At 34.5% G+C, this 26,472-nt stretch overlaps 1 protein-coding gene, 1 long non-coding RNA gene and 1 other non-coding gene across 3 annotated transcripts in view; 1 reads left to right on the plus strand and 2 right to left on the minus strand.

The window, feature by feature from the left end:
* LOC138705025 (protein CIP2A homolog) overlaps positions 1-26,472 on the minus strand; it is a 720,063-nt gene that overhangs the window by 65,692 nt on the left and 627,899 nt on the right. Inside the window, exon 8 of the mRNA XM_069833567.1 lies at positions 22,684-22,800. Within this exon, the coding sequence (XP_069689668.1) occupies positions 22,684-22,800 (117 nt within the window). The remainder of the gene's footprint in view (positions 1-22,683; positions 22,801-26,472) is intronic.
* Positions 1,836-7,591, plus strand: LOC138705024 (uncharacterized). Its single transcript, XR_011333542.1, has 6 exons — positions 1,836-2,101; positions 3,065-3,221; positions 3,328-3,578; positions 3,842-3,967; positions 4,194-4,401; positions 4,630-7,591. It is a non-coding gene; the product is annotated as an uncharacterized lncRNA (long non-coding RNA).
* On the minus strand, positions 21,205-21,276 carry TRNAY-AUA (transfer RNA tyrosine (anticodon AUA)). The gene has a single exon. It is a non-coding gene; the product is annotated as a tRNA-Tyr (tRNA).

Consider the following 26,472-nt stretch of genomic DNA (forward strand, 5'->3'; position numbering starts at 1 on the left):
GTATGTTTCGTGACGAAACTTTCGTCTTTTCTTTGTCGTTTGTTTCGTTTAGTTTTCATAAAACACTGTTCTTAAACAGCTGTAATTTCTGACTTGCAGAATAACATCATCAAACAACCCTCCTTGACTTCATTGATACAAAATCATCAATTATATCATCAAAATTTAAAGATTTAGCAAGATCGCTCTCCAGGCTAAGGAGTCCAAGGTTACTCAGTCTTTCTTGACACATAGTTACTCTGAATACATTTTTATTTCCTTCATTTTGTTTGAAGTTGATGTGAAATTGAGCGTTGCTTGTGAAGCTGCAAAAAATAAACCAGTCTCAAGCCCGTCTGTTCAGGTTGTCAAAAATGAAGACAGTTCATGCTTAGAATTGAATACTGGTGGTTATGGCTGTTTAGAAAAAAATTCTGATAACAGTATAGTATTGAATCAGAACAAGCAAACAATAGTAAAAAATATGTGTTAATATGTGCAAGTGAAACAAATTTACACACACCAGTTCCTAACTCTGAGTCATGGCAAGTAACATGCGACCTTGGAAAATTAAAAAGTGGCAGACAAATTGTGTCATTCAATACGTTGTTCGAAAAAGTACCCCCAACCTGCCTAATAACCTTCTAAGTGACGAAGCCACCGGTTAAGGCGCTTGCCTGGCAGTCTGAAGTTGCGCTCGGGCGCGGGTTCGATCCCCGCTTGGGCTGATTACCTGGTAGGGTTTTTTCCGAGGTTTTTTCCCAACCGTAAGTTGAATGCCAGGTAATCTTTCGCGAATCCTCGGCCTCATCTCGCCAAATACCATCTCGCTATCACCAATCTCATCGACGCTAAATAACTTAGTAGTTGATACAGCGTCGTTAAATAACCACCTTAAATTTAAAAAAATAATAAATTTTAAGTGACGGAACAAGAGCCTTTCCAGTATTATTTTCAAAGCTCAAGATTGAAGAATGTGTTCCCATAGACTGGCTAGTGTGGAGTGAAAAAAAATCAGTCAATGTACTATTTTCCCTGATTTGTTTCACTCCACACTAGCCAGTCTCTGGGAACACATTCTCCATCCTTGAGTTTTGAAAATACTGTAATACTGTTTTTGGAAAGGTTCTTGTTTTCGAACAACACATTCAATGACACAATTTGTCTGCTACTTTTTAGTTTTCCAACATCGCTCAATTTCACACCAACTTCAAAGTTCTAATCCCTTTCTTAATATCTTCCAATTTTTCTTTCTCTTCTTGCGCTTCTCAGCTCCCGACTTATGCTTCTACTTGTTCATTGTCCATTGGTAACACTAATGAACAGAATTCATTAGAAAAACGACAACGAAAAGACGAAACATACTATGTAGGCCCTACTGAAAAGGAAACGTAATCCTCCGGCTTGGATTTGGGAGAGTCTACTAGCATATTGCGGTGGGCCGGCAGGAGTTGGTATAGGGAAGACCAGGTAACTTGATACCCTAAGGGTGAAACCTAACCATTTTTCCCCCATTACTACAAATGCTAGTGGATTATGGTGATTTTCTAGTTTGAAGGTTGAATTTTCTTTTGCCAACTTCGTTTCGAATTTCGATACTGAAAAATACTATAAATGGTAGTGATTTTGTAACCGGTATGTTGGCAGCTGAGGCAAATATCGACAATATTTGCCGGTACTGGAGTTCCATGAAATTAAAATTGTACTAGATTTCTCAGCCGGTTACTGGAAGATAGTGAAATTCGAACTTATTAATAATTAATTAATATTAGTATTAATCATAATAGTTATGTTATGTGTTGCGTTGTGGTTATAATTCAAGAATAGTCAGATAAGTACGAATGAATATAATATACTTGGGCGTGATAATGCACGTGGGTAATGGATAGAAATATTATTTCAAATTTTAATGAATTTCTTTCGTGTTTAGATTTTTATTACTATGTCAAAAAAATGAAATGGTGTTGCAGTGACTCCTCCAAGGAAGAAAATGTGTGGCATTCAGAGTACGCTTCAGAAATCTGTAGTTCACGTGTATAATGAGTTGAAGAAAGAAGATAATGAAGAAGGAATTATGCTAACGGAGACAGCAATTACAACCAGAATAGGACAATTATTAGGAGTAAGTATTCTTAAGCATACATTTCAAAGTGGTATTCAGTTTTAGGAGTTTGCACTAATAATTTCATGATTGTGGTCAAACAAAACAAATTTTTAGGTTAGGCCTAATGTTTAATCAAGTCAGTGATTTTCATATTGCCAAACTAAATACATTTAAGATACTGTAATACTGCAGTAGGTGATAGCTTAAATACATTTACAAATTAGACGAACAAGTAATCAAACAGCACGAAAGTAAATTTCCAGTTTTCTCTTTTGGTATTAAATTAACCGTTCAGATCACAATTTACATGCCACATCGGCCGAAGAAAATACAAGTCATATTGTAATTATTAACTTGATATTGCAGCAAATATTACATGAATGTTGGCCTGTTATGGTGCTTAAAAATAATTCAGTTTTATATAATAACTATATAACATACTCTATAAAGCATAGGAACGTTGACTCTGGCTGAATAATTTATTCATGACTGGTCTAAGTAATATTAAATATGGTGTTTCTTCAGAAAAGCTACCCCACCCAAAGTACTTATTAAGATATAACACTCGAGAGGACGAGGACGCACTACTGGGAAACTAACCATTTCTCTTCGTCCTGGACCTCTCGCATGTTATATTGGTAATTAGTAACAAGTTTGAGGGAGGGACTACAACAATGCATTAGAATATACAGGTAAGTGTCAAAGGATTTTTGTGCTGAAAGTATTTGTGGCTGTGCACTAAAACCACGTGTTCATCACTATGTAAATATCACAGAAATCAATTAAACAAAATAAAATTATGCCTTCTTTGGTGTAGCTTTTCTGGAGAATTACCTAAATATTAGCCTACTTAAACCTATCGTAGACCCAACCTAACATGTTGATCATTTTCTATTCATATAGCTGTAAATGTTGGTATTATGCATGAATTTTATGATATAACAATTTTTAGAAGTATTATGTTATTGTTTGTTATTACAGCTTGGCTTAACTACAGCCACGAAAGTGATCAATTCACACAAGGGGACCCCACTCGTGACACCAGGAAAACATAGACTACGTAAACATCCAGTGACTGATGCTGATGATTTTACGAAAGATGCAATTGCGAGATTTATTTATGACAAGTTACATAAAGGTAGGGAAGTTACAGGAATTATTGTGTTGATTTATGCAATGTAATTCTGATATTAGTCATAGGCCTATGTATAAAAATATGGCATCATTTTCATTTACTGTTACAGGGGAAGTACTAACAGCAGCAAAAGTTCTGGAACATATGAATGATGATTATGAAACATATTTATTTAGAGTATCCTTATCATCGGTGAAAAAAATTTTGAAAGAGATGAAATTTCTATGGAGCAAAGGGGATCCTTATACACATGTATGAGAAAGTGATGTTATTCGTTTTTAAGAGAATATATAAGAAATGTGGAGCGTGAGAACTCTAAACCCGTAGTATTCTTGGATGAGACTTGGATTTTTATGAATGGTAAATTTCAATGTATTGTGAGACATTGAGTGATTGAATTTTTTACTAACAAATAGATTAACACTTATGTGGAATATGAAATTGCAATTAATATAGGCTACTAGTAATGAATTCAGGTGGGAACAACATGTTTTGCAATTAATAGTTTCATATTATAACTAGAGGTTAGTTATAAAATTCTTGAACGGTTTTCCTGTCTTTAAAATTTTTGTGTCTCTTAGAGTGTCAATGTGAATTGCTTTTCTCTCTCTGTTTTTTTTAAGTATGATCACCCACTTATTCATGAAATAAACCAGGTGAAGTTTCCAGTGACATGAATGGTGTTATTCATAGACCAACAAATGAGGGTGGAAGATTAGATGCCGGAACGAAAGGTGGATTTATACTCGGTAAGTTATATTGATTTATATTTTACATAAATTTGGCAAGAGTAATTTTTTAAATCAGGGTACAAAAATATAAAAATTGGTGACTAAATAAAAACGTGTGAAAGCCTTTCACCAAAGAGGATCTCATGTCATGTCATGTTATGTTATGTTATGTTTTATTTTCTTTATTTAAATGCTGTGAATTCATGTGACGTAATTATATGTCCAGGTATAATTTTTATTGCAGGTGCTGATTTAATTTTTTCATGCAATTGAAAGAAAAGTCAGGACTACCATAGTGCTATGAATAGCCCTGTAGTTGAGAAGTGGGTGCAAACACAGTTGTTGACCTGAGAACATTAGGGCAATGCGTTATTGTCATGGATAGTGCTGCATATCATAGCAGACTTGTGAAAAATCAGCCAACAACAAAATGGAGGAAAGAACAGCTACTGGTGATTGCAACTGAATATAATAGATTTGTTGTACTAAATGATAAGAGTTGTACTAAATGATAAGAGTTGATGGTGTGAAATCACCTTTTGATATTACATTGCAATATTAATTTCCATACTTTACAGTCATTATTATTATTATTATTATTATTATTATCTTTACTACTACTACTACTACTACTACTACTACTACTACTACTACTTATAGATGCTACTTTTTTCTTTCAGGTGAAATTGAATCTACATAAGAATCCTAAAACAACAGAGCCTTGCCAATTACTGTTCTGAAGCTGCCTTGTCTTATGTGTTGTGTCTATATACAATTAATTCTTTCAGTTTTTTTTCCCCTTTAATGTAATGAAGTTGTTGGTTGATTGATACCAAGTGTTCAGCAGTTGATGTCATTTGTTATCTTGCACTCCAATATTTAACCAGATGATTGAAAGCTGTGTAAAGTTAAACAGTCAAGACAATGATCCATATCTTCATTGAGATTTCAGAAATGGCATGGGGAGATTCTGAAATATCAGTTCTTTGTAAATATTTGAGACAATCATGGCCTATGATAATATGAGTACTGCCACTGTAGATTTTCATAGAAGTTCAGTTATTAAATTAGGTGTATTATTTTTACTATGTATTGTACTATATTTTTGTTTCGCTTAATTGATGAATTATATATGCTGTAAATTGAATAGTAGACTGTAGGTCTATAGCTTAACTGATGAATTGTATGTGCTGTAAATTAAATAGTAGGCTGTATACCACAAGTGATGAATTGTTTATGCTTGTAATGTGAAGTAATTTGCATGATATTTATTATCAGTTTCTGTATATTTCAACTGATTGAATTGTTTATACTTTTAAATTGAATTAACTTGCTTGCTATGTATTATATTTTATAGCTTAACTGATGAATAATTGTTTAGGTTTGTCAATTTAATAATCTGAGTGCCATGTACTTCATATTTTTAGTGGAGCCACCAATGTAGCTTAGTCGGTAGACTCGTTGGCCTGCAAATTCAGAGCTGCACTCGAGGGTAGTTTGGATCCCCCCATTTGGTCTGATTAGTTGGTTTCTTCTGAGGATTTTCCTCCATCGTGGAGCAGACGCCGGATGGCCTATTGCAATTTTTTCATTTGCTTTAGAATCATTCCGATTTTTGTTACCACATTGTCATGTTCTGATCTTGTTATTCTTTTAACAGTGTGGTAAGATGCAGGTATAGATAACCTTACAGTAATTTTGCTACCTTTCAGCTACCTCATTACCTCCCACTCCATAAAGTTCATGGATCCACGGAAGTACCAGTCGTCGATGTAATTCGACCATTTTGCTTAAAATATTAAAACACTGTAAAATATTGAGATTTCATGCTGTTACGTCCATTACTGCAGCAAGAACATCTGATTTTGAATCTGATAGTATGACAGCCTTCTCAGATTTATGAAGTCGATACTGGAGATTTTGTAAGCTTAAAAGTGTATCTAAATTTTCACTATCAAAATTAGTCAGTGTTTGAAGTTAGTTAGTTAGTTAGTTAGTTAGTGGCGTTTAAAAAGGGCGCGTCAGCTACTATGGCTATTTGCGCCCTTATCTAAAATCTTTCACTAAACACAAACATAATACAATAACCAGAATGTTTAAAAAGCTAAAAAGCGTTGTCACGGTTAAAATGGGGCAAACAAGTGTTTGAATATAATTCCCTGTAAAAGGGAATATACTGGTATTGTACTACAACACCACTACATCTATGGCTTGGTAAACAGGATCCATCTATAAAAAATACTGTATGTAGTCACTCACTGACCAGATCATTTATCGTTTCTAATGATTTTTAAAATGTCTGGAGAAGTATCACATTTCTTAACATCATCTGTTAAAGTTAACTTATATACTATTCATTTTGAAATAACTTGGGATTGTGTTTTATTAGTAAAGTTTCCCTTAATTGAGCAAGTTTGAGTTCTCCAAGTAGAGTCAAAAAGTCTGTTGGGATTTTGGCTCAGTTTATTAATATTTGTGGACTGTGATTTTTTGTTCTAGACAACCATATTATCTGCAAATGATGAGATTATCATAAGATCTATTTCTTTAGTTAGACCATCGACATTAATATTGGAAAATGTATTCCTGAAAACAACAATGTGGGAAGCCCAGATGAATCTGTCTCTATTTACATATTTGTGACAATGAATCAAATAATCAAGTCACTGACCCAGTGTAACACTTTATCATGGACACCCTAAGTTTGCAATTTCTTAAGTGATTTATATCTACAGAGCCATATGATCCTTGAAAATAAATTAAAATTGTTAAGTTGTTTTGTTTTCTGTTTAAAATATCTTTAATATCTTGACTAAAATTTAAAATCTGTCCATTTGTTGAATGCAATTCTCTAAAGTCAACCCAATAAAATGAAAGTTAGTTACTAGATTCCAGGAACCAATTCAATCTATGAAATCATCTCTTCCATAATTTTGGCTATCATACTAGTAAGTGGTATCTGTCGATAACTCGAAAAGATATTAGTTGAATAATTGCTTTTCAAAATTGATGTTATGATAGATTTTCTCCAGACAGATATTGTATTTTAGATGAGATTACAAGATAAAAGTAGTGAGTTTGCTTGTTTGCCAACATGTTTAAGAAAATCAGCATGTGTATTGTCTGGACTTGGAGATGTTTTGGGTCTTATGTTATTAAATTAATAGTAATATTCAGTTCTTGATTAAATATTGTTATATAAAGTAGATAGTAGATTTAATATTTCTTTCAGTTTTTCCTTAATAGTCTGACGTACACAGATAAAACTAACAACCACACCACCAACTAATCTAATAGAAATTAAAATATAATTAAATGTAGTAAAAGTAATTAAAATTATAAATACACGTAATAAACCATAACCCCCTAATTTCAACAATATACTATTTTATTCCCTTTTACAGCTTGTAGATAATTATTAATTATAGTTATTACTTATTAGCATAATATTTATTGAACTTATTGGCTATTTCACTTCGTTTGAAAGATGTTATTGTGTACAAAAAGCATTTTTTGATGATCGTTTCATGCTGTATGTTGTGTATAAATCTATGATTTCTGGCCATCTGTTCTGTGTAATCCATCTTTTGTATAGAATTAATAAAATATTCTTTTGGTAGTAATTATTTTATTAATTGAGTATTTAATTTTCACCAGCTCACATTTCTTGAATCATTTGCTTTTTCTTATTTAAATTTAGGACACAAGAGCCAAAAAGAGACTTCACAGTTATGTATCATACATTTTTTCAATGACAGACGTGGAGTTCCAGAAATAATAAGTGTAAGTGTAGCATTATTAAGCAATTTACAAACAAATGAAATCTTTAAAAAGGTATCTAGAAGTGAAATTAGTTATGGCTTTTAAGGACCAAAATTATTTTTGTAAGTTGATTTATTATTATTTCAGTTTTAGCATAGTTGTATTATCCATTTCCTTACTAATTTCAAAAGATAATCAGAAGTTCATTCGAATTCCAACCAAAAGTCAATTGGTTATTAATTTATCTACCTTTAGGAAGTACAGTATATGTACGCTGGAATCTTTGAAGTGAAGTGACAATAATTTAATTGGTCTTGGAACAGATTTGATTCTTGAATATTATATACTATACTTTGTTGTATATTTACGTCTAGTAACCTATTAATGCTAATACTAATAATAATGTAAAGGAATAAAAGAATAGAACATAGCAATACATTTCTCATTATTATTGAAACTATTTAGAATAACCTTCCAACATTAAGGTAAAGTACGGTGAGTAAAGAAGTCATTCAGTACATAGGATCGTGATTTTACTACATGTGGTGATATCTGGTAACAGTTGGCAACACTGACAAGGCGGAAATATTTGCTGTTTGGGAACTGAACTTACGTGATCCTCACTATAGTAACGAGGACAAGACAATTGAACGTGTTCGGTACAAGCGACGGGAACATATTTCAGGCAAATCCCGGAGCCCTCAAGTGTCATGTCGATGATTCTTAACGTGGGAAACCGATATTCTATTATATAAAAGTTAAACATTTACATAATGAAGTGGTAATTTGTATTAATTCTACTATTGTTGGTTAATAGGGTAAAGTATATAGTGATGGGCACTTTAAGCACATTGCAACACATATTTGGTTGGGAACATCTAATTTACAGAGGTATATTTCTCATTTTTTTCCAATAAAGAACTGAATATATTTGTGACTCTTTTACACAAGAAAGAACTTACAATAATGTGTCTGATTATTTTGAAATTACATCAATATTGAAATAGGAGAAAAACATAATGATGGGCACTCGAGCTTCTGAGTTGGGCACCTAAGTATACAGTGATGGGCACTTTAATATTTGATGCAAAAGTGAGACATTTACCTTCAAATTGAAACTAATTTATTCGTTTTCAACTTCTAAGATGCCCTTGCCTCTATTAATTATGAGTCTAAATGTTTTTCTTTCTTACATCAATCTATTAGGCTTAATCACTTTCACTGTCGTCTAATTCTCTCACACATTTGTTGCAAAAGTATACATTCTCATCTTCTGAATCATTATCACTGAATTCGTTTTGAAGACACTTCTTGTGAAATACTTTAAGACATTTTTTGCAGGAAATACCAAGACACTTATTATTTAAACACCCGCCGCACTTGTAACAGAGTCCTGATGAAAGCAGCTTATTCGGCTCTTCTGAAGTGTCCTTTCTCTTCTCTAATATGTTTGTACCAATACCGGAACTAGTAGTTGCTTGAACATTTTGGTCATATGAAAGGCCCACAGTTATTAAACTACTGTCTTTTGGATTCTCGTGAGAGCTCAATGTTGACAGTTCAGTAACTTTTCTTCCATGTTTTACGTGTTTTGTTGATTCAACACTTCTTTTACGCTTAGCTATTTTCCCTCCATTATTCATCTCCCTTTTCCTTTTTCTCTCTTCCTTTTTCCTTTCTTCTTCTGCTTTCTTTTCTTCTTTATTCCTAAAAAGAGCTCTCCATTTCTTTGATGTTAAAACGTATGGCATTCTTTCAGTTTTACGAATGTTTTTTCTTTTTGGAGTTTCAGGCCATATCAAGCAATCCTCCAATGTACGGACTCCTGATCGTCTCAATGTTCTCTTTTCTTCATTGCTGAGATTTTTTTCTGGTGTCTTCAGTAGATTATCTTCTTGAATACCCATATTAGCACCCACTTCTTCTGTCTGGAAATGTTCGTTACTTGCTATTTCTATTGCATCCACTTGACTTTGACTGCTTAACTGTCTTTCAATTATTTCTTCGTTATCTTCTGGCTGATCTCTTTCTTTATCTCTCACTACTTTCATGCTATCAACCGTTATTTCTTCTGGTTCTACAGGTGGCCCCTTTCTTTCAAAATATTTTTCATTCTTTTTAGCAAATACTTCGTACAGTCTAAAGAGAACATAGAACTCTTCACTGTTTTCTTCCTGTTCAACAATGTTTCCAATATTCTTAAATTTGGACATTCGCTCATCTCCTACAACTTCACAGAATTCTCTAAAAGTCAACGATTGGTTAGGCCTCTCTTCAACAACTCCTTCAGAATCTCTTACCTGTGAATTTTCAGGTGCACTGTGCTCATTTCCTAAACATTTTGTGAAGTCAATGTTGTTGGGATCCCATGGGAAAAGACCAGTTGCTCGGAAGCCATTTTTGAGTGTGTCAGGTTTTACGCAATTCTTTAGTACTTCATTTAGTACTGGTGCAAAGTCTCGCTTTGAGAGGGCTTGACAAGGATGCTCCCGCCGCCAATTTAAAACCCCTTTCTTCCACTCCTCCTTGATAGGCCGGAAAGCAGCAACGTCGGCAGGTTGTAGTATTCTAGTTGCATTAGGGTACAAAGCCACAAGAACTATGTTGAGTTCAATGCATAGCTGACTCAACTGGAGTGTCATGTGGCTTTTGTGCCCATCCACAAATAAGATAACAGGCAATTTTATTTTATTTTTGAGAAGAAATGGATGAAAAATATTGCCCACAAATTCATAAAAAACTTCAGATTTCATCCATCCGGATTCACTGAGGCCAATTCCCCATTCATCAGGAATTGACTGTGCTATTTCACGTGGCAGCCTTTTGTAATTGTACACTATCATTGGAGGGCACATAAATCCAGCAGCTGAAAAGGTGAACATGACTGTAAGGGCTTCTTTATCATTACCCATTATCACTTCATAGACATTCTGAGATCCTCTGGGAGCAAGAACCTTTTGAGTTTTAGGGCAAAGTTGGAAATTAGTTTCGTCGCCATTAAAGACCCTTGTTGGATCTTGCAATATGTCAAACATATTTTCCTCTTTTAATATCGATTCAGTGTCAAGAAACCATTTTCTTATATTGTTTTCACTCACATTTGAACTCGCCATCGTCACACCTTCCACTGTTCGCTCTGAAACAACAGGATGCCTTCGGAGGAAAGCTTTGTACCATCCTTTTCCAGGCAAATTATTCTTGAAAGGAGTAACTCTATTATTTGAATTCAAGAACTCCTGGACACTTAATTGAATGTCTTCTCTTCTTCTAGGGAAACCTTTTCTACCAGAGTTCAGTAACCAATTTACTAACATCATCTCCTCGTCATCTGAGAGAACAGATTTGGGACCATATGTTGATTTATCCTGCCCCTTAATGTACCGTTGGAGTGTTGATCTTGGTACACCAAACTTCTTAGCAGATGTTTTAATTCTCTCACCATCTCGAACTGCTGCAACTGCTGACATCAACTGATCTTTAGTGTACTTAATTTTTCCGACATTAGGCATTCTGAGACTGAAAGAAAAATAGGCATAAAATAGAGTTTGACTAAAGCTGTAGACCTACACGTCGGACTTTTATTACTATATACATGTATGGAAATCATTAAATTTATGATATTGCATTTTTAAAGTTTACTGCAACAGGAACAGTTGGAGGAAATATTTTTTAATTTAAATCTATCATTTGGTGATGTCAGTATTTCTGAACTCAATAACATAAAATAAAAGTTCTCTATATGTTGATTATTTGTTGTCATAGAATGATTGCTGTACTATGCTTTGGTGGAGAACAAGATAATGTCTCTGAAGCATTGTTATGATATTACATTTTTTTCCCATGTGACATGTCCTGACTAAGCAAACTATAATTAGAACGACTTCTTAGAAGTTACACCATGCAATTTATGAGTGTTTTGTTTTGTCGTGAACCCTTGGCCTGCAGCGAATGTTTCACTCCGATAACACAGTGAACTTAATCATTCCATGCCTGGTAACCATAAGCAACTCGGAAGATGAAACAAGGCTCCTTAGTAAACATATCGCTACGTAATGCAGTCAGTATGAAGTATACTCAACGTAGGGATTTTCAACTACTGACATCGAAAATAGAGAAAATAAATGTGATTTAAATTAAGATAATAGCCTATATTTACATTTTTTGTGTATAGTTACGTGAAACGAAATTGATTAGATCAGCACAATCTACTATGTATTTAGCCTATACATTTTATTCCAAAAGTGGAATGAAATTATATGAAGAAAGAGCATATTTATAAGAATGTGCGCTTCTATTGAAACACAATTCATATGACATTAATGCGTTAATTTTTACCATTGGATAGGCCTATTTAAATTTTTAGCTACTCAAAGTGGTTCGTCCTGACTACGGAAATTACTCCAGAATCTTCCGACATAAAAGGATTCTAAACATGAAGTAGTCTATGTCTGTGAGTTTTATGTCATTGCTCTAGTAATGGGCACTTATAAATATTTAGTGATGGGCACTGTGCCCATTACTGTTTAGAATAGTTCTAAGACATCCGTTTTATAATATTATATTCGTAGTACCAAGATCTACAAATATGCATGATGAACAACTTAAATTATGTAAAATTACAAAAAACAGTGATGGGCATACTGTGACCATCACTGTGTATCAATTGATTTTAGTACATAGTGATGGGCATGGGCCATTAAAGCACTAGAAGTATAATTTTTGTCGTTATAAACACTTACCTTTACTGAGATACACTGGACGGAGCTAATAATCGAGCTTCGAATACAGCACAAGTAACAACAGAACCTACAAACACTATTTATGACAACAATGAAACTTAAAGAATTATTAATTTTAAGCGACAATAATCATGGGTATGCACATGACCACAATCAATTCGAAAATGAAGCTTCCCACATCCTCTCAGGACACAGGCCATGCGCTAGAATGGTTGCTAACAGTACTGCCAATCATATAGAACAAAAAGTAACTACATACTAATCCGAAAATCCTTATTATTACAATAAATAATTCACTGTGCCCATCACTGTAGGGGTGCCCATCATAGGCGCCAGTACCCTATGTCAGATTCATGTAACAAATGTTCTCACAAAATTTTATAGTACTGGTATGTATCTGTGAATAATTATTATTCGTGATAATGAAAAGTAATGACTCAATCTGACGGGCCCTTACTGCTCACGGGCCCATATGCATTTGTCCCCTTTGCCCCCCCTTCTCCGCGGCCCTGTTAATATTAATTATTGTTGGTCACAATTGTTATAAATAGTGCAATAAAACAGGCAGTGCTTTTTCCAAGAATTATGATCTGTTTTAAATATTGTGCTTTTATGCTTTATTTAAAAAAAATATGCTTTATTGTGCTTCTAACATTTGTTTCATGGAGACAGTTTGATAACCAAAATCATGTTAGGGGTAGCAACCATATGTCTAAAGTGCTGTTATGCTATTTATGCTTTTGGGTTGCATTAATGATTACTAATTGAAATAAAGTTAAGTATATTGTGCGTAATAAACTTATTGATAAGTAATTCCTCAATAAAACAAAATAATACACTATTTTACGTGATTTATTACAAAGGTAATTAATGTGGTGGTTCCATTTTAAATGATTGTCGAAAATTATGCCTAAATATTTAACTTCAGAGGACTCCTTAATAATTGGACTTTTACATTGTATAAGGCAACAATCAAGAGTTATGTAAATTTAATACTTAGTATAGATGTAGGAGGTTTGTTACATTTTTCAGATAATTAGAATGGAATAATTATTATGGTTTTATTTTCGTTGATGAAGGTGAAACAAAGGGAAGAAAGAAGAAATTTGAAAAAAAAAAAAAGAAAAAAAAAAAAAGGAAAATAATAAAGAAACAAGATTGAAAAGAGAAAAGAGAAGAAAGGGTAAATGCGTAAAGTCATAGTTCTGTTACAATCCTTCAAACGACTTGACAACTGTAGGAAAAATATGTAGCCTACAATTAGGTTAGGCCTACATTTTATTACTAATACCAGAGCGGGTAGAAGAGAAAGTGACGATACTTCCACTAGTCCAGATGTTCGTCGCAGAGCGGCGCTCGCTCTGCTTTCTGTTCTCAGTTTCAGGAGCGCTATTCGAGTCAATGCAGATGTTTTTAAAATACCCACTAGATAAAAGTATATTATAGTTTATCACAATATTTTACTACTCTTGAGTTACATCATACACTCCTGAATCGTAAATACGAGTATAATAATCAACAGTAAACTGGAACATTCTGTCAGCTTCAGAGAGAAGAACGCAAAAAAAAAGTACAGCTTCGCAAAATGAACATTTTTGTGTTGTTGTAAGTACATTTTGACACAAAATTATAGTTTTCGATGTACAAGAAAGTATAATATAATATATCAAATGGGACATTATATTTTCACCAATACTTTTTTACTACTGCCAGAGCGGGTAGAAGACGTTACTTCCTCTAGTTCAGTGGATCGTAGCCGAGTGGCGCTAGCCCTATTTTCAGTGCCCAGTTTCAAGATCGCTATTCAAGTGAATGAAAAAGGTTTTTAAAAATAACCCATTAGATAAGAATGTATTGTAAAGTACTTAGTTACAATATTTTACTTCTTTAAAATGTAATATTATAATATATTAAATTGTGAGTTATATAACACAACCATGAATAGTAAATATAATAATTAACCGAAAAATGGAACATTGCGCCGGCTTCAGCCAGAAATGCGAAAAAAAAAGTACAGCATCGCAAAACTGAAAATTTTTATGGCATTATAAAGTACGCATTGACATGAAATTATAGTTTTTATACACAAGAAAGATTGTAATATAATAAAGGAGACACTTTATCTTCACCAATAGTTTTTATCTACTATTTAGTCATTAGTTGCAGTTATATCTGGTTTATACGTAATTCAGGGGAACAAAAAATATTACGTGCAACTTAGACTCATAAATTAAGCTTCGATATTATATCTATGCTAATGTAAGTTTTGATCTTTTGAAATACCTAGGTTATTTTGTGTTTTGTAAAATTAAAACAATTTGGTAGCACTGTATTAAGTACTTGTATGCTACTTATTGGAGAATATTAAATTAACGACTTTTCCATGAGGTCTATTACTTTCTCATATGCTCGATTAGAAATCTCTTATGATGTGGAAACGTAATAAACAACTGTAATAAAATTGTAAACCAGATTAAGTTCTAGCCTAGATGCAAAGTAGAATTATACTGTACTTTTGTTACCGAAATAACTTTTACGTTAATTACGACTAAAGTGCTATTATTAAAAATAAAATAATGAATAATTAAACATGCATATTTAATGAAGTAGAAGCTAGGTGCTTGGATTCAATTAGGAGTTCACAATTAGCACTTTAATACAGCACATTTTTAACCGGCACATAGATTGAAAAATCTTCACATGTAGAAAGTCTATGGTAATCATCACAAGATAATCATTTTCTAATTCCAAAATATCGCTCTAGAGGATCCTAGTTAATTTTTTTCTGTCTGAATATATTTAAATCTGCTATCCCACAAGAATTAATATATTTCGCTAGTGCTCTGAATTGTCACTCTAAATAATTCAAGGGTTCTTTCTTAGGCAAACGTGTTCTTTATATTTTCAATTACGTGTCATATATTTTCTAAAATCATGTAATGCTAGAATCCTTTGTACAGGGCAGACGAGGGAGTCTTTGAGTTCAACGTATCTGCATGGTCGTTCATTCACCTTTGAATTCTTTTGTATTTTCACTTTCCTCGATCCCATCACAGTTTATGACTCTAAAAAATGTATCGATTTTGAAAAACTCACGCTAAACAGCTGAAATGCTGGTCTGGAGTTCATTCACTGGAAGGAATTACGGTCAATGTAACTAGACATAATTTTGGGCATTCAGGTGTGGAGTAATGGTACATAAATGCATACAAGCGCATGATCAACTAAGGTGTTCTTCTGATTTTCGGGTGTCACATCCAATTATTTTTTACTCGGATATTTAACGATGCTGTATCAACTGCTGGATTATTTAGCGTCGATGGAATTGGTCATAGCCAGATGGTAAGGATACATTGTTATGAGAACGGATTGATGTCCTCTTCGTTGGATATTTTCTCTTCTTTTCTTTTTTTAAGATATCGAGGCAAGTTTGGGAAAATATGTGTTATAGCATACGGTTTTGGTCGCCAGTTCTTGCGTGGAAGTCCTACCTCTTTACTGGCAATAATAAATTCATCGGCTCTTACAATCAAAAGTCGCCCTCGGTAGCGCATTTGATATAGCGCTGGCTTTCAATGCTCGAGGTTGCGGGTTCGATCCCGGCCGAGATCGATGGCATTTAAGTGTGTTTAAATGCGACAGGCTCATGTCAGTAGATTTAATGGCATGTAAAAAAAACTCCTGTGGGACAAAATTCCGACACACCGGCGAAGCTGATATAACGCTCTGCAGTTGCGAGCGTCGTTAAATAAATCATAATTTAAAAAAATCACAATCAAAACCCCAGAAAAATGGATATCACAGATATAAGAACAAGCATACAGTTTTCTGTGTTCGTGGAATTGCTCTACACCACTTCTAAAAAATAGTCTAGTCTATGGATAGATAAAAGAAAGTCTCTTCCTTACAGATTATAGAGTATCTATAATTGGATTTACATCAAGAACAAAACAATTAGGCTTATTACTACTCGCTCACATAAACGGCACAATAAAAATCACCCGAACACCACAAGAAATATCTTCTTAATTCCATAGCAGAACGAGTTCTACATGCTGTGTCCACAGTGTTAAGAGGAAAACTGCAATCTTAGAACGATCGCCACGCCAATGTTTCGCTCAGTTGCCGCGGCGACACTAGGGGGTTTAAAAGCCCCATTAGACCCTTGCCGAGTTACCACACTTTCTATTCTAAACGCTCTGCTAGTACGAGCTCCAAGATTTCATTACGTCGACATGCACAACATCTGCAAGTTTCCCACAACAGTGCATTAGGAGGTCCTGAAACTATTAATTTTGACCTTAGTAGATATTAAATTTGCCGGAAATAATTTAAATTATATGACAGCAGGGACGTTTCGGATGGATAATAAAATGTCCGTTCTCCATATAGATCCAGTTTTTTTAAAAGTATACTACATATTAAATAACGATATAGAATACATATTGCATACATTAAAACGAGACAAGTAATTTTTATTGGTTTATTTTAGGACGCTTTATCAACTGCGACAGTTATCTAGCGTCTGAGTGAGATTTAGGTGATAATATCAGCGAAATTAGTCAGGGTCCAGCTCCGAAATTTAGCCGGCATTTGCTATTAATGGGTTGTGGGAAAACTCCGGAAAAACTCTCATCAGGTAACTGCTCTCAAATGGGATATGAACCTTGTCAGACATGCTAAGCGTTACTCCACAACGGTGGACCCTAACTAAGGCAAGTATAATACTACCTATTTTTCGAGAGTGTCAAATCAATAAATCATTCGTTAGGCCTAACTGATTCGAATACAATGAACTAGACATACATAAGCAATTGTCATTTTAAAGAAACGCCGACAATTTCAATAGTTTTGTAACTAATTAAAATTATTCTTAGCATAAATACGCGTCAAAAATGACTTTCATATTTCATCAGCAAGTCTATCGTGCTATCAAAAAAGAGTGCGTTATAAAGCAGTAAAAATGTTTAATAGCCTCCCTATGGATATAAGAAATCAAATTCAAAACATAAGATTATTAAAGGCCAAATTGAAGAAGTACCTAATTTCTCACTCCTTCTATTCTGTAGGCGAATTTATGACATTCAACAACGTTTCATGAATAATATTTCTGTCTTGTATTAAATATTGATAGTAAATCTTTGTGTTATGCTAGTAGACTATATTCCAAAACTCTTACGTATATATTTCAACTAGATTGTGACTATTATTAAGACTTCATAATATTATTAAGATTTTTTGACATGTTCCATATTCTAGCTGTGAAGCGACGTACGAATACAATGGAATGTAAATAAATACAATAAAATAGTTTGAACCGCAACATACTGCTGAGAATTTTCGCATGGGATCAGATTCACAGCAACTTATGCAAAATATCCACTATCTCTATAAACAATATTGAATTTAAATAGAACTTAAATACAGACTGTCGAATAGGAGAACAATCACTGCAGGAATAAGGCATAGCTGTAGTCTTTCTTTCACCTCTGCTCATCAATTGAGGCGTTCAGAACTAAAGTGGATCAAGTCACAAATTTTCATAAATTAAGTTTAATTCATTTTCTGATTATCTGAAGTTGGATCTTTTCCGAACAGTAATGGATCAATAATAATAATAATAATAATAATAATAATAATAATAATAATAATAATAATAATACGATGTAGGCCTATGTATTACGATGTTTCAGCTTGAGACCCGGCAACCTGAATTCGAACTTACTCAAATTTATGTATAGCGCACAAAGAGAGTCAGTGGTAGGGATTTGCTGCAATTTCATTCCATGTGCTTGCACAGCGATGACGTGGATCGCTCATTATCGTCGCTTGCGTGCACTCGTCCGCTGATGTTTCAATCTGTCAGTTCTTTGTGTGATGAACATTAAAACAATACTCGCAGCTATTCACATACAGGCAGCGCTGTACTACTCAAAAGGAGCAGGAGAAGTTCCATGTGCAATCCACGACGGATAGAGCAGCAGGTTTCCTCCGGGTCTTCCTGTTTTCCTCAACGTTCTCACAGTTGTATTATTACTTCATAAACATCTGACCATAATCATCTTGTCGACCATTATTTGGCTGCGCTTGGCAAGACAACGAGTCGCTTGAAGCAATCGAATTTTGTGATTAGCAGTTACAGAAAACATAAATAAGATTCTCATTGGATCAATAGTTGCACTGCTGCTAAACTGTCATATCTATTGTGTGACTGTACCTGCTAATCCTTCTCCATGTCTCTGTCGTAAAATTTTCGTACAGGGCCGTTACACATACTAACGCCATTGCTATCAGAGGCAATCAAATTATGGACAACTTATGGTATAATATAAAACAGACGTTAAACAAAGAACTACAATTAATCGCCGTATTATCTCTGAATAATGTCTGGAATTAAAAGAAACACTGAAGAAAGAACTGCAGTCTCATTTATAGTAGGCCTATTATCGTATCTAAATAACTTTAAAATCTAGAAGTGACTTTAAGCTCAAAACAATTACAATCAAAAGTATTACCTTATCGTCTCCCAATTTCCTCTGTAGTTTAATAGAGATATTAAATAAATAATATTGCTAGAAACATAGAAAAATAATAATAATTACATATCGATTAAAGCGTTCATTACTAGAGATGATAGGAAGGATTCAGGGCCATAGTGGGCCAAGCGCCATATATTAAAAACGTAGAATATAACGGTTAAAATTAAGTGAATATCATAATTTAATGAAACATATAGCTAGTAATATAAAATATGCACATTAAAACTAAATGATATGTCAATCTTCATTAAACTATGGTATTCATAGCCATAGTGGGCCAAGCGCCATATATAGAAACGGAGAAAAAAAGAGTTAAAATTAAGTGAATACCATAATAATAATAATAATAATAATAATAATAATAATAATAATAATAATAATAACAATAATAATAATAATGAAACATTTAGCAAGTAATATGAAGTTTGCACATTAAAAGTAAGTGATATGTCAGTCTCCACTAAACTATGGTATTAATAGCCATAGTGGTCCAAGCGCCATATATTAAAAACGTAGAAAATAAGGGTTAAAATTAAATACCATAATTTAATTAAACATATAGAAAATAATATAAAGTATGCACATTAAAACTAAAGGATATGTCAATCTTCATTAAATTGTGGTATTCATAGCCATAGTGGGCCAAGCACCATATATTAAAAACGGAGAAAACAAGAGTTAAAATTAAGTGCATACCATAATAATAAGAAAGAAACATTTAGCAAGAAATATAAAATATGCACATAAAAACTGAAGGATAGTCTTCATTAAGTTATGTTATTCAGAGCTATAGTGGTCCAAGCGCCATATATTAAAAACGGACAAAACAGGGGTTAAAATTAAGTATCTTAATTCAATGGAACATATAGCAAGTAATGTAAAGTATGCAAATCAAAACTAAATGATATGTGAGCCTTAATTAAGTTATGGAATTCACTTAACTTTAACCCTTGCTTTCCCCGTTTTTAATAAATGGCGCTTGGCCCACTATGACTCTCAGCACTGTGCCGTTTTATTTTCGCAACTCGGTGTTTCTTCCTTTCTTTTTCTTTCTTCTTCCTTTTTCATGTTTTCTTTGTTGGTAGTTACCCTTACTTCTCATAGACGGCGTCCTATCCGCCATTTTAGGTCTCATTCTTTCTTTTATAGATAGTTTGTTCTTCTCTCTGCCATTCTTGGTCTCTTACTTCTCACGTATAAGGAGCGAATTTAAGTTATCACGTGATATGGGCTTTTGAATTTCATTGGCTCTGTTCTCATTATTTATTAATTAGCGTCGTTTTCCGGTGAAGAGCGGTGGACGCGGAGAGTCTTGGGTCGACGCTCGAAGAGAATGGTTGTGGGACAACCATTGAGACCTGGGGTTTTTGTTTGGCGGTGATCTGTTATGAAAGAGCTGCTGTAGTCGGGACTCGATCTGGGATAGTCTCTAACTACGTGTGGAAGCGTGGCAGGGCTGTGGAGAGTTTGAGTTGTGTGATGATGGTGGCATGATAGTTGGAGAGAGACCATTGTTGGTTGGTTTCGAGGCTGGTCTGCCTACGAGCATAACAGGTTTTTCAACGTCAGTAATTGTGTGTTTCTTTTAAGTAATATAAGTATATTTGCTCTCATACAGGGGGTTATGTAATTCACTTTTGTTTAAAGTATCCGCTGGCATTTCGTCAATGGTATATTTTATATTAGTTGTGTTTAACTTTATATTGGTACTTCCTACCGCTTTCAAGAAGTATAGTATTGTCAACCAATTAACTTGTACCTATAATATGTTATTACAGATTATGTCACTAATGTGTGTAATGGGGAATGCCAGTTGAGTGATGAGTAATTGGCAAGCCAGTCCCGAAGGATTAGTATCCATTTTGTTTATTTTCTTATTACCGGAAGTGTTATCTAATAAATGTAAACAGATAGTTTATTACTTATGCTGAGTGTTTTATTTGTTCCACCTCACCCATGAGACTATCGACCCTACCGTACGTTTGACGGCAGGGTAAAAGTATTATTTATACAATTATTCAAATTAAACAGAGGCCGCCGAGTCAACACTTCATAGATTTTTGCAATCACGATAAATGCGAAAAGTACCAAAATGCTGTGAAAATAAGTAAGCCTAATTTTGTTACTATGATATACAGAAGTGCATAATGAAGTCTCAGTGGAATAATTCTGCGTTTCCATATGGTGAAGAATCGGTAGAACGAAGAAAAATTCTCTCCGGTACCGGGACTCGAACCCGGGTTTCCAGCTTTATGTGCTGGCGCTTTATCCACTAAGCCACACCGGATTCAAGTTCCGATGATGGTTGAATCCCTCTCATTTTTTAATTCTACATACTGTGTTCCCCTTTGTTGGCCTACCTTCGTGTACCTTGTCACAGTATGTGTGGTAGTAAGTTATACACAATGTCCAACCACAAGTACAGAGGTGCACTCATTACGAGTGACCAAGTGGCCGGTGTCCGACGGAACACGACGCCTTCTTGAATCACAAAGTGATTACTTACGCTTTATCATATTACCACAGTTTAGTATATACAGTCACGAAGCTCAATACGTAGGGAATATGCATTCATAGATAGTTGCTAACCACTAGGATCGCTACTATCGCCTCATCACATACAATTTGAAACAGTACCGGCTCAGTCTATTATTCCTAGCACCCTCATCAACTCAAGCTTCATGACTGTATATACTAGATTGTGATATTACTATGGTGTACCGAAGTACATATGTTTCCATTATGCTGAAGAATCGGTAGAACAGAGAGTGCACCCCTGTACTTGTGGTTGGACAATGTGTCTACGGTCACACATACTGTGACACGGTACACCAGGGTAGGCCAACAAAGGGAAACACAGTAGGTAGAACTTAAAAATGAGAGGGATTCGATCCGGCGTGGCTTAGTGGATAAAGCATCAGCACGTAAAGCTGGAAACCCGAGTTCGAGTCCCGGTGCCGGAGAGAATTTTCCTCCGTTCTACCGATTCTTCACCATAAATAATTTTGTGTTTAAAGGAATGTAGTTTTGTAATTCACGATAAAATGCGAAATGGAGCACAAAATTCGAAATGCACGTGTTTTTGCGAAATAAGAGCGAAATTATATTTTATGAGTAAGTCCTGCGTTTGGTTGCTTTGATTACAAGTTTGGAGGGATAATACGCAATTTAAGTTATTCACTTATTGTTAACTAAAGATATGTGTGTACTCATACATTTCCATTACATGTGACACACTGTTTTGAAAATGAATTATTCAGAAGAAACTTTTTTTTTAAATCGGCCATGATATTTTGTATTTAATTTGTGAATGAAATGAACCATTTTGAATCTTAAGTAAAAGTAACAATATAAATTGATTGAAAACTGTATAATAATGTATTTCACACTGCGACAAACAATACCCTACATATTATTGTAACAGGCTACTGGAGTTGTTCTTATTGGTACTTGTTAAAACAACATGAGTCCAATAACTTAAAAAATATTTTAAGATGGTATGAAATGAGATAATTAAGATACAATGCTTTTGTAATCAGACATACTAAAGTATGGTCATACTGTAAAAATTTCACAGATCTAACATAAAATCTATTAGCTATAGATAGTTTTTTTCTATTTTTCTCGAAACTTATTTTCTGTAACTCATGTGGTTTTACAAATGACCGATTCAGTTGTATTGTGGTGGAGTTACCTTGGCTTGCTGCTGATCTTCCTTGTTGTGTTGTCTCAGCTGTGTGTAGTGTGTCTGCAGAAACTCCAGGTTCATTTTTATCTCCTGTAGAAATGTTATCGCCTCCTCTCGAGTCATCTGCAAATAATGAAGTATATAGTTAGGCTTAAGATAGGATGAGGACAGCCGTAGCTCAGTCAGAAAGAGGTGTCTCACTCAGGAGGACGAAATAGATACCTGCATTCGTATAGTCAGATTTGTGGCAAAAATTGACACACAGAGGTACTTTTCCCGCATTTTAATGATCCTTTATTGGCACTTAAATATATTGCTATTTATGAAAAGCGTAGGTAGTTAAAAGGGATGAGAAATGAAGGTTTGAAATTACCTCTGTAGTTCTAGTGCTATGATAAATAATTGTAATTATAATCTAAGGTGAGTCTCTGTAGTTTAATAAGGAACCCTAAGTAAATACAGTCACAATTATCATTTATTTGTCAATAAATATTCCCTTCAGTCTAAATGCAACTTTAATTTAATATTTACATTCACATTTGTCATCTTACTGAATGTGTTTTGAAAGGGAATTTTGAATGGAGAATTATAATTACAATTATATTATTATAATGTATTTGTTTCTTAATAATCTCTGTCTACAGATACAATAGCTAGGTATAGTATTACAACTGTAATTCAAGGGTTAGCTGGAAAAAAGGGTTAAATCGAATTACGGCGTTTATCCGTAAAATGGCTATATGCGTTCTTTTGGCGGCGTTTCTACCAACCACCACAATGTTATGCCTCTACTGCCAATAGATTGCAATAGAGGAGTATTATTAAATTGCGTCCGTCTCCAACCTCACTACTGTGGTTCGAGGACCAGCGAAGGTAACTGCAAGGGGTTCGCGTTCTCTGACGAATATTCTGATCTATCATATATTTACCCTAATGGAAGCGAATATAACCTTTCTGATGTTGAAAGTATCAAAGAAAATGAATTACATAGGGAAAGATAGACAACGAGAACGATTTAACAAACTATGAAAGAATAATCTAGCAAGCGACGACGAAATTACGGCAGAGTTCACACAAGTAGGTCAGGAAAAATGGTCAAAGAAATATAGTATTAGGGTAAACATTGGTAATTTCGTGATAATTTCATGAAAATTAATTTAAAATGCAAATGTGTAAATAATTCCTTATTCTGATTTTTCCATCAAAGAGACAATAATTTGCTCTACAAATATGGGGACATAAAAGCTTGGATACGTTCTTGTACAATTGCCAAAAACCACTTTTATAACTTAAGCTAGTAGGTTGGTTATTTCGTGATAATCTTGGTAATTTCGTGGTATTAAATTTATAATTTCGTGAGAGGTACAAGAATTGTGCAAAAATTCATTAAAGTCAAATGAAAATTTCATTTATTATTACAAGACTTCGAACATAGTACCCAATTCCGCCTAATATTCATAGCAAGAAAATATAGAAATACATATCGACATATAATAATAATGAAATCTAAATCAAAACTGAAATTAAAAAGGGATCTTCTTTGCCCTGAAAGGGTGAACACTCTTATTACGGTACTTTACTATATATCTATCGAGGGTCACTTCAAAAACAATGCACAACATTTGTTTAAAAAATACATTTTTAGATTCTACAGCTTTGTTATTTTCACAAAATGTAGATACATGCTTTAGGAACAAAATGCCACTTTTTCACATAATCCCCGTCCCTTTCAACTGCCTTACGGCCACCTTGGAACGGGGGCCTATATACCAGCACAGTAAAAGTCTGGACCAACACGTCTGAGCCATTTTTAGCAGCTTGCACGAGGAAGTCATCTTCAAACCTCGTTCCGCGAAGGGATTCTTTCAGTTTGCCAAAGAGATGGTAATCGCATGATTCCAGATCAGGACTGTAAGGTGGTTGTTTCAGTGTTGTCTATCCAAGTTTTCTGATCTGGTCTGTGGTCTTGTGACTGACATGTGGCCGTGCGTTGTCGTGCAATAGCAGAACATCCTGCTTCTCTCTTTGTGGTCGAACACGACTCAGTCGAGCTTGAAGTTTCTTGAGAGTTGCCACATACGCGTTAGAATTAATGGTGGTTCTGTGTGGCATGATGTCCACAAGCAAGAGTCCTTCTGAATCGAAAATACAGTAGTCATAACTTTTCCTGCCAAAGGCGCGTTTTGAATTTATATTTCTTCGGTGAATTTGCATGATGCCACTCCATTGTTTGCATCTTTGTCTCCGGTTCGAAATGGTGAGCCATATTTCATCTCCTGTAAAAATTATTGCAAGTAAGTCGTCTCCACTATGCTCATACTGGTCCAAACGTTCGCTGCACACTGTTTTTTCGTGGACTTTTGTCAACATCATCGGAACCCACCTGGCACAAATCGTTTTTAATCCCAACTGTTTCAATATTCTGTACACACTTACTTTCCTATTCCAACTTGGAGTGATATCTTTTTCACTGTTACGCGTTTGTCAGACACAACCATGTTGTTAACGCGCTGCACATTGTCAGGGCTTCGTTCAGTGCAAGGTCTGCCGCTGCGAGGAGTAAGTATCTCGAATATTGACGTGCCCTCTTTCATCAGATAATCTGCTTGCCCACCGACTAATCGTATCTGCATCTCTATACACTCTTTTCAACCTCTTGCGAATGTTTTCCACTGTCTTATTCTCACAGCACATGAACTCGATAACAACATGTTGCTTCTGACGAATGTCAACTACAGCAACCATCTTTAAGGAGTGCTATCATGGCGCCACTTAGGGAACGACTTAAATTAAATTTGAATACAAGCGAGAAGGATGTATCTATGACCTCCATAAATTGCAAAGTTGTAGAATAAAAAATAAATTTTAAAAAATTTTGTGCATTACTTTTGGAGTGACCCTCATATAATGGCAATGCAAAAACTCTCAATCTTCATCAGAGACACTCTTGCATCCGAGCCCCTGCGCAGAAGTTCAGAGTAGGGACAAATTGAAGCTTGCGTCCGCCGCCATGCTTTGGGAGAAGCACCGGCTAGCAGACGGCTGCACTATACAATGCTCAATGTTTAATATGTATGTTTGGTGTCTCTTATAAATCAATCTGAATGGATAAATGAAAAAAAAAATCTTAACATTTAAAGCGACCACGTTAAGGACATAATATACGACCAGTGTATGGGACCGGTGCCCACACAGCATCGTGATGCACTTGGGGAGCTACGATAGGTAGCGAAATCCGGTTGCGAATGCCAGCTATAACGGCTGGAGGGATCTTAGTGCTAACCACACGATACCTCCATTCTGATTGGATGATCGTCCATCTCTGCTTCGGCATGTGGCCGTGAGACCAGCAGCCGGCTGGTCGGTCTAGGCCCTTCACGGGCTGTAGCGCCACGGATTTTATCTGTTGAATCAGTTTTATTTTTATTGTATCACTCCTTAACATCTTATAATAATTTGTATTATTTTGAATTTCTACTTTCATGTGCAATCGCTACTTTATATTATTTCATTTTGTTACATAGTATTATATTAGACTAACTTGCATTTATATGCATACTTTTTCTTGTAGTTGTATTATACTTTTGGTGGTGCAGAAAAGAAGGCCTGATGGTCTTAGCTCCACCAGAATGAATGAATGAATGAATGAATGAATGAATGAACAAAGAAACAAAAAAAATAAATAAATAACTGAATGAATGAATGAATGAATGAATGAATGAATGAATGAATGAATGAATGAATGAATGAATGAATGAATGAATGAATAAAAAACGCGACTTGAAGTTGTCTAAC

This window comes from Periplaneta americana, chromosome 8 (genome assembly GCF_040183065.1).
Source record: "Periplaneta americana isolate PAMFEO1 chromosome 8, P.americana_PAMFEO1_priV1, whole genome shotgun sequence".
Lineage (NCBI taxonomy): Eukaryota > Metazoa > Arthropoda > Insecta > Blattodea > Blattidae > Periplaneta > Periplaneta americana.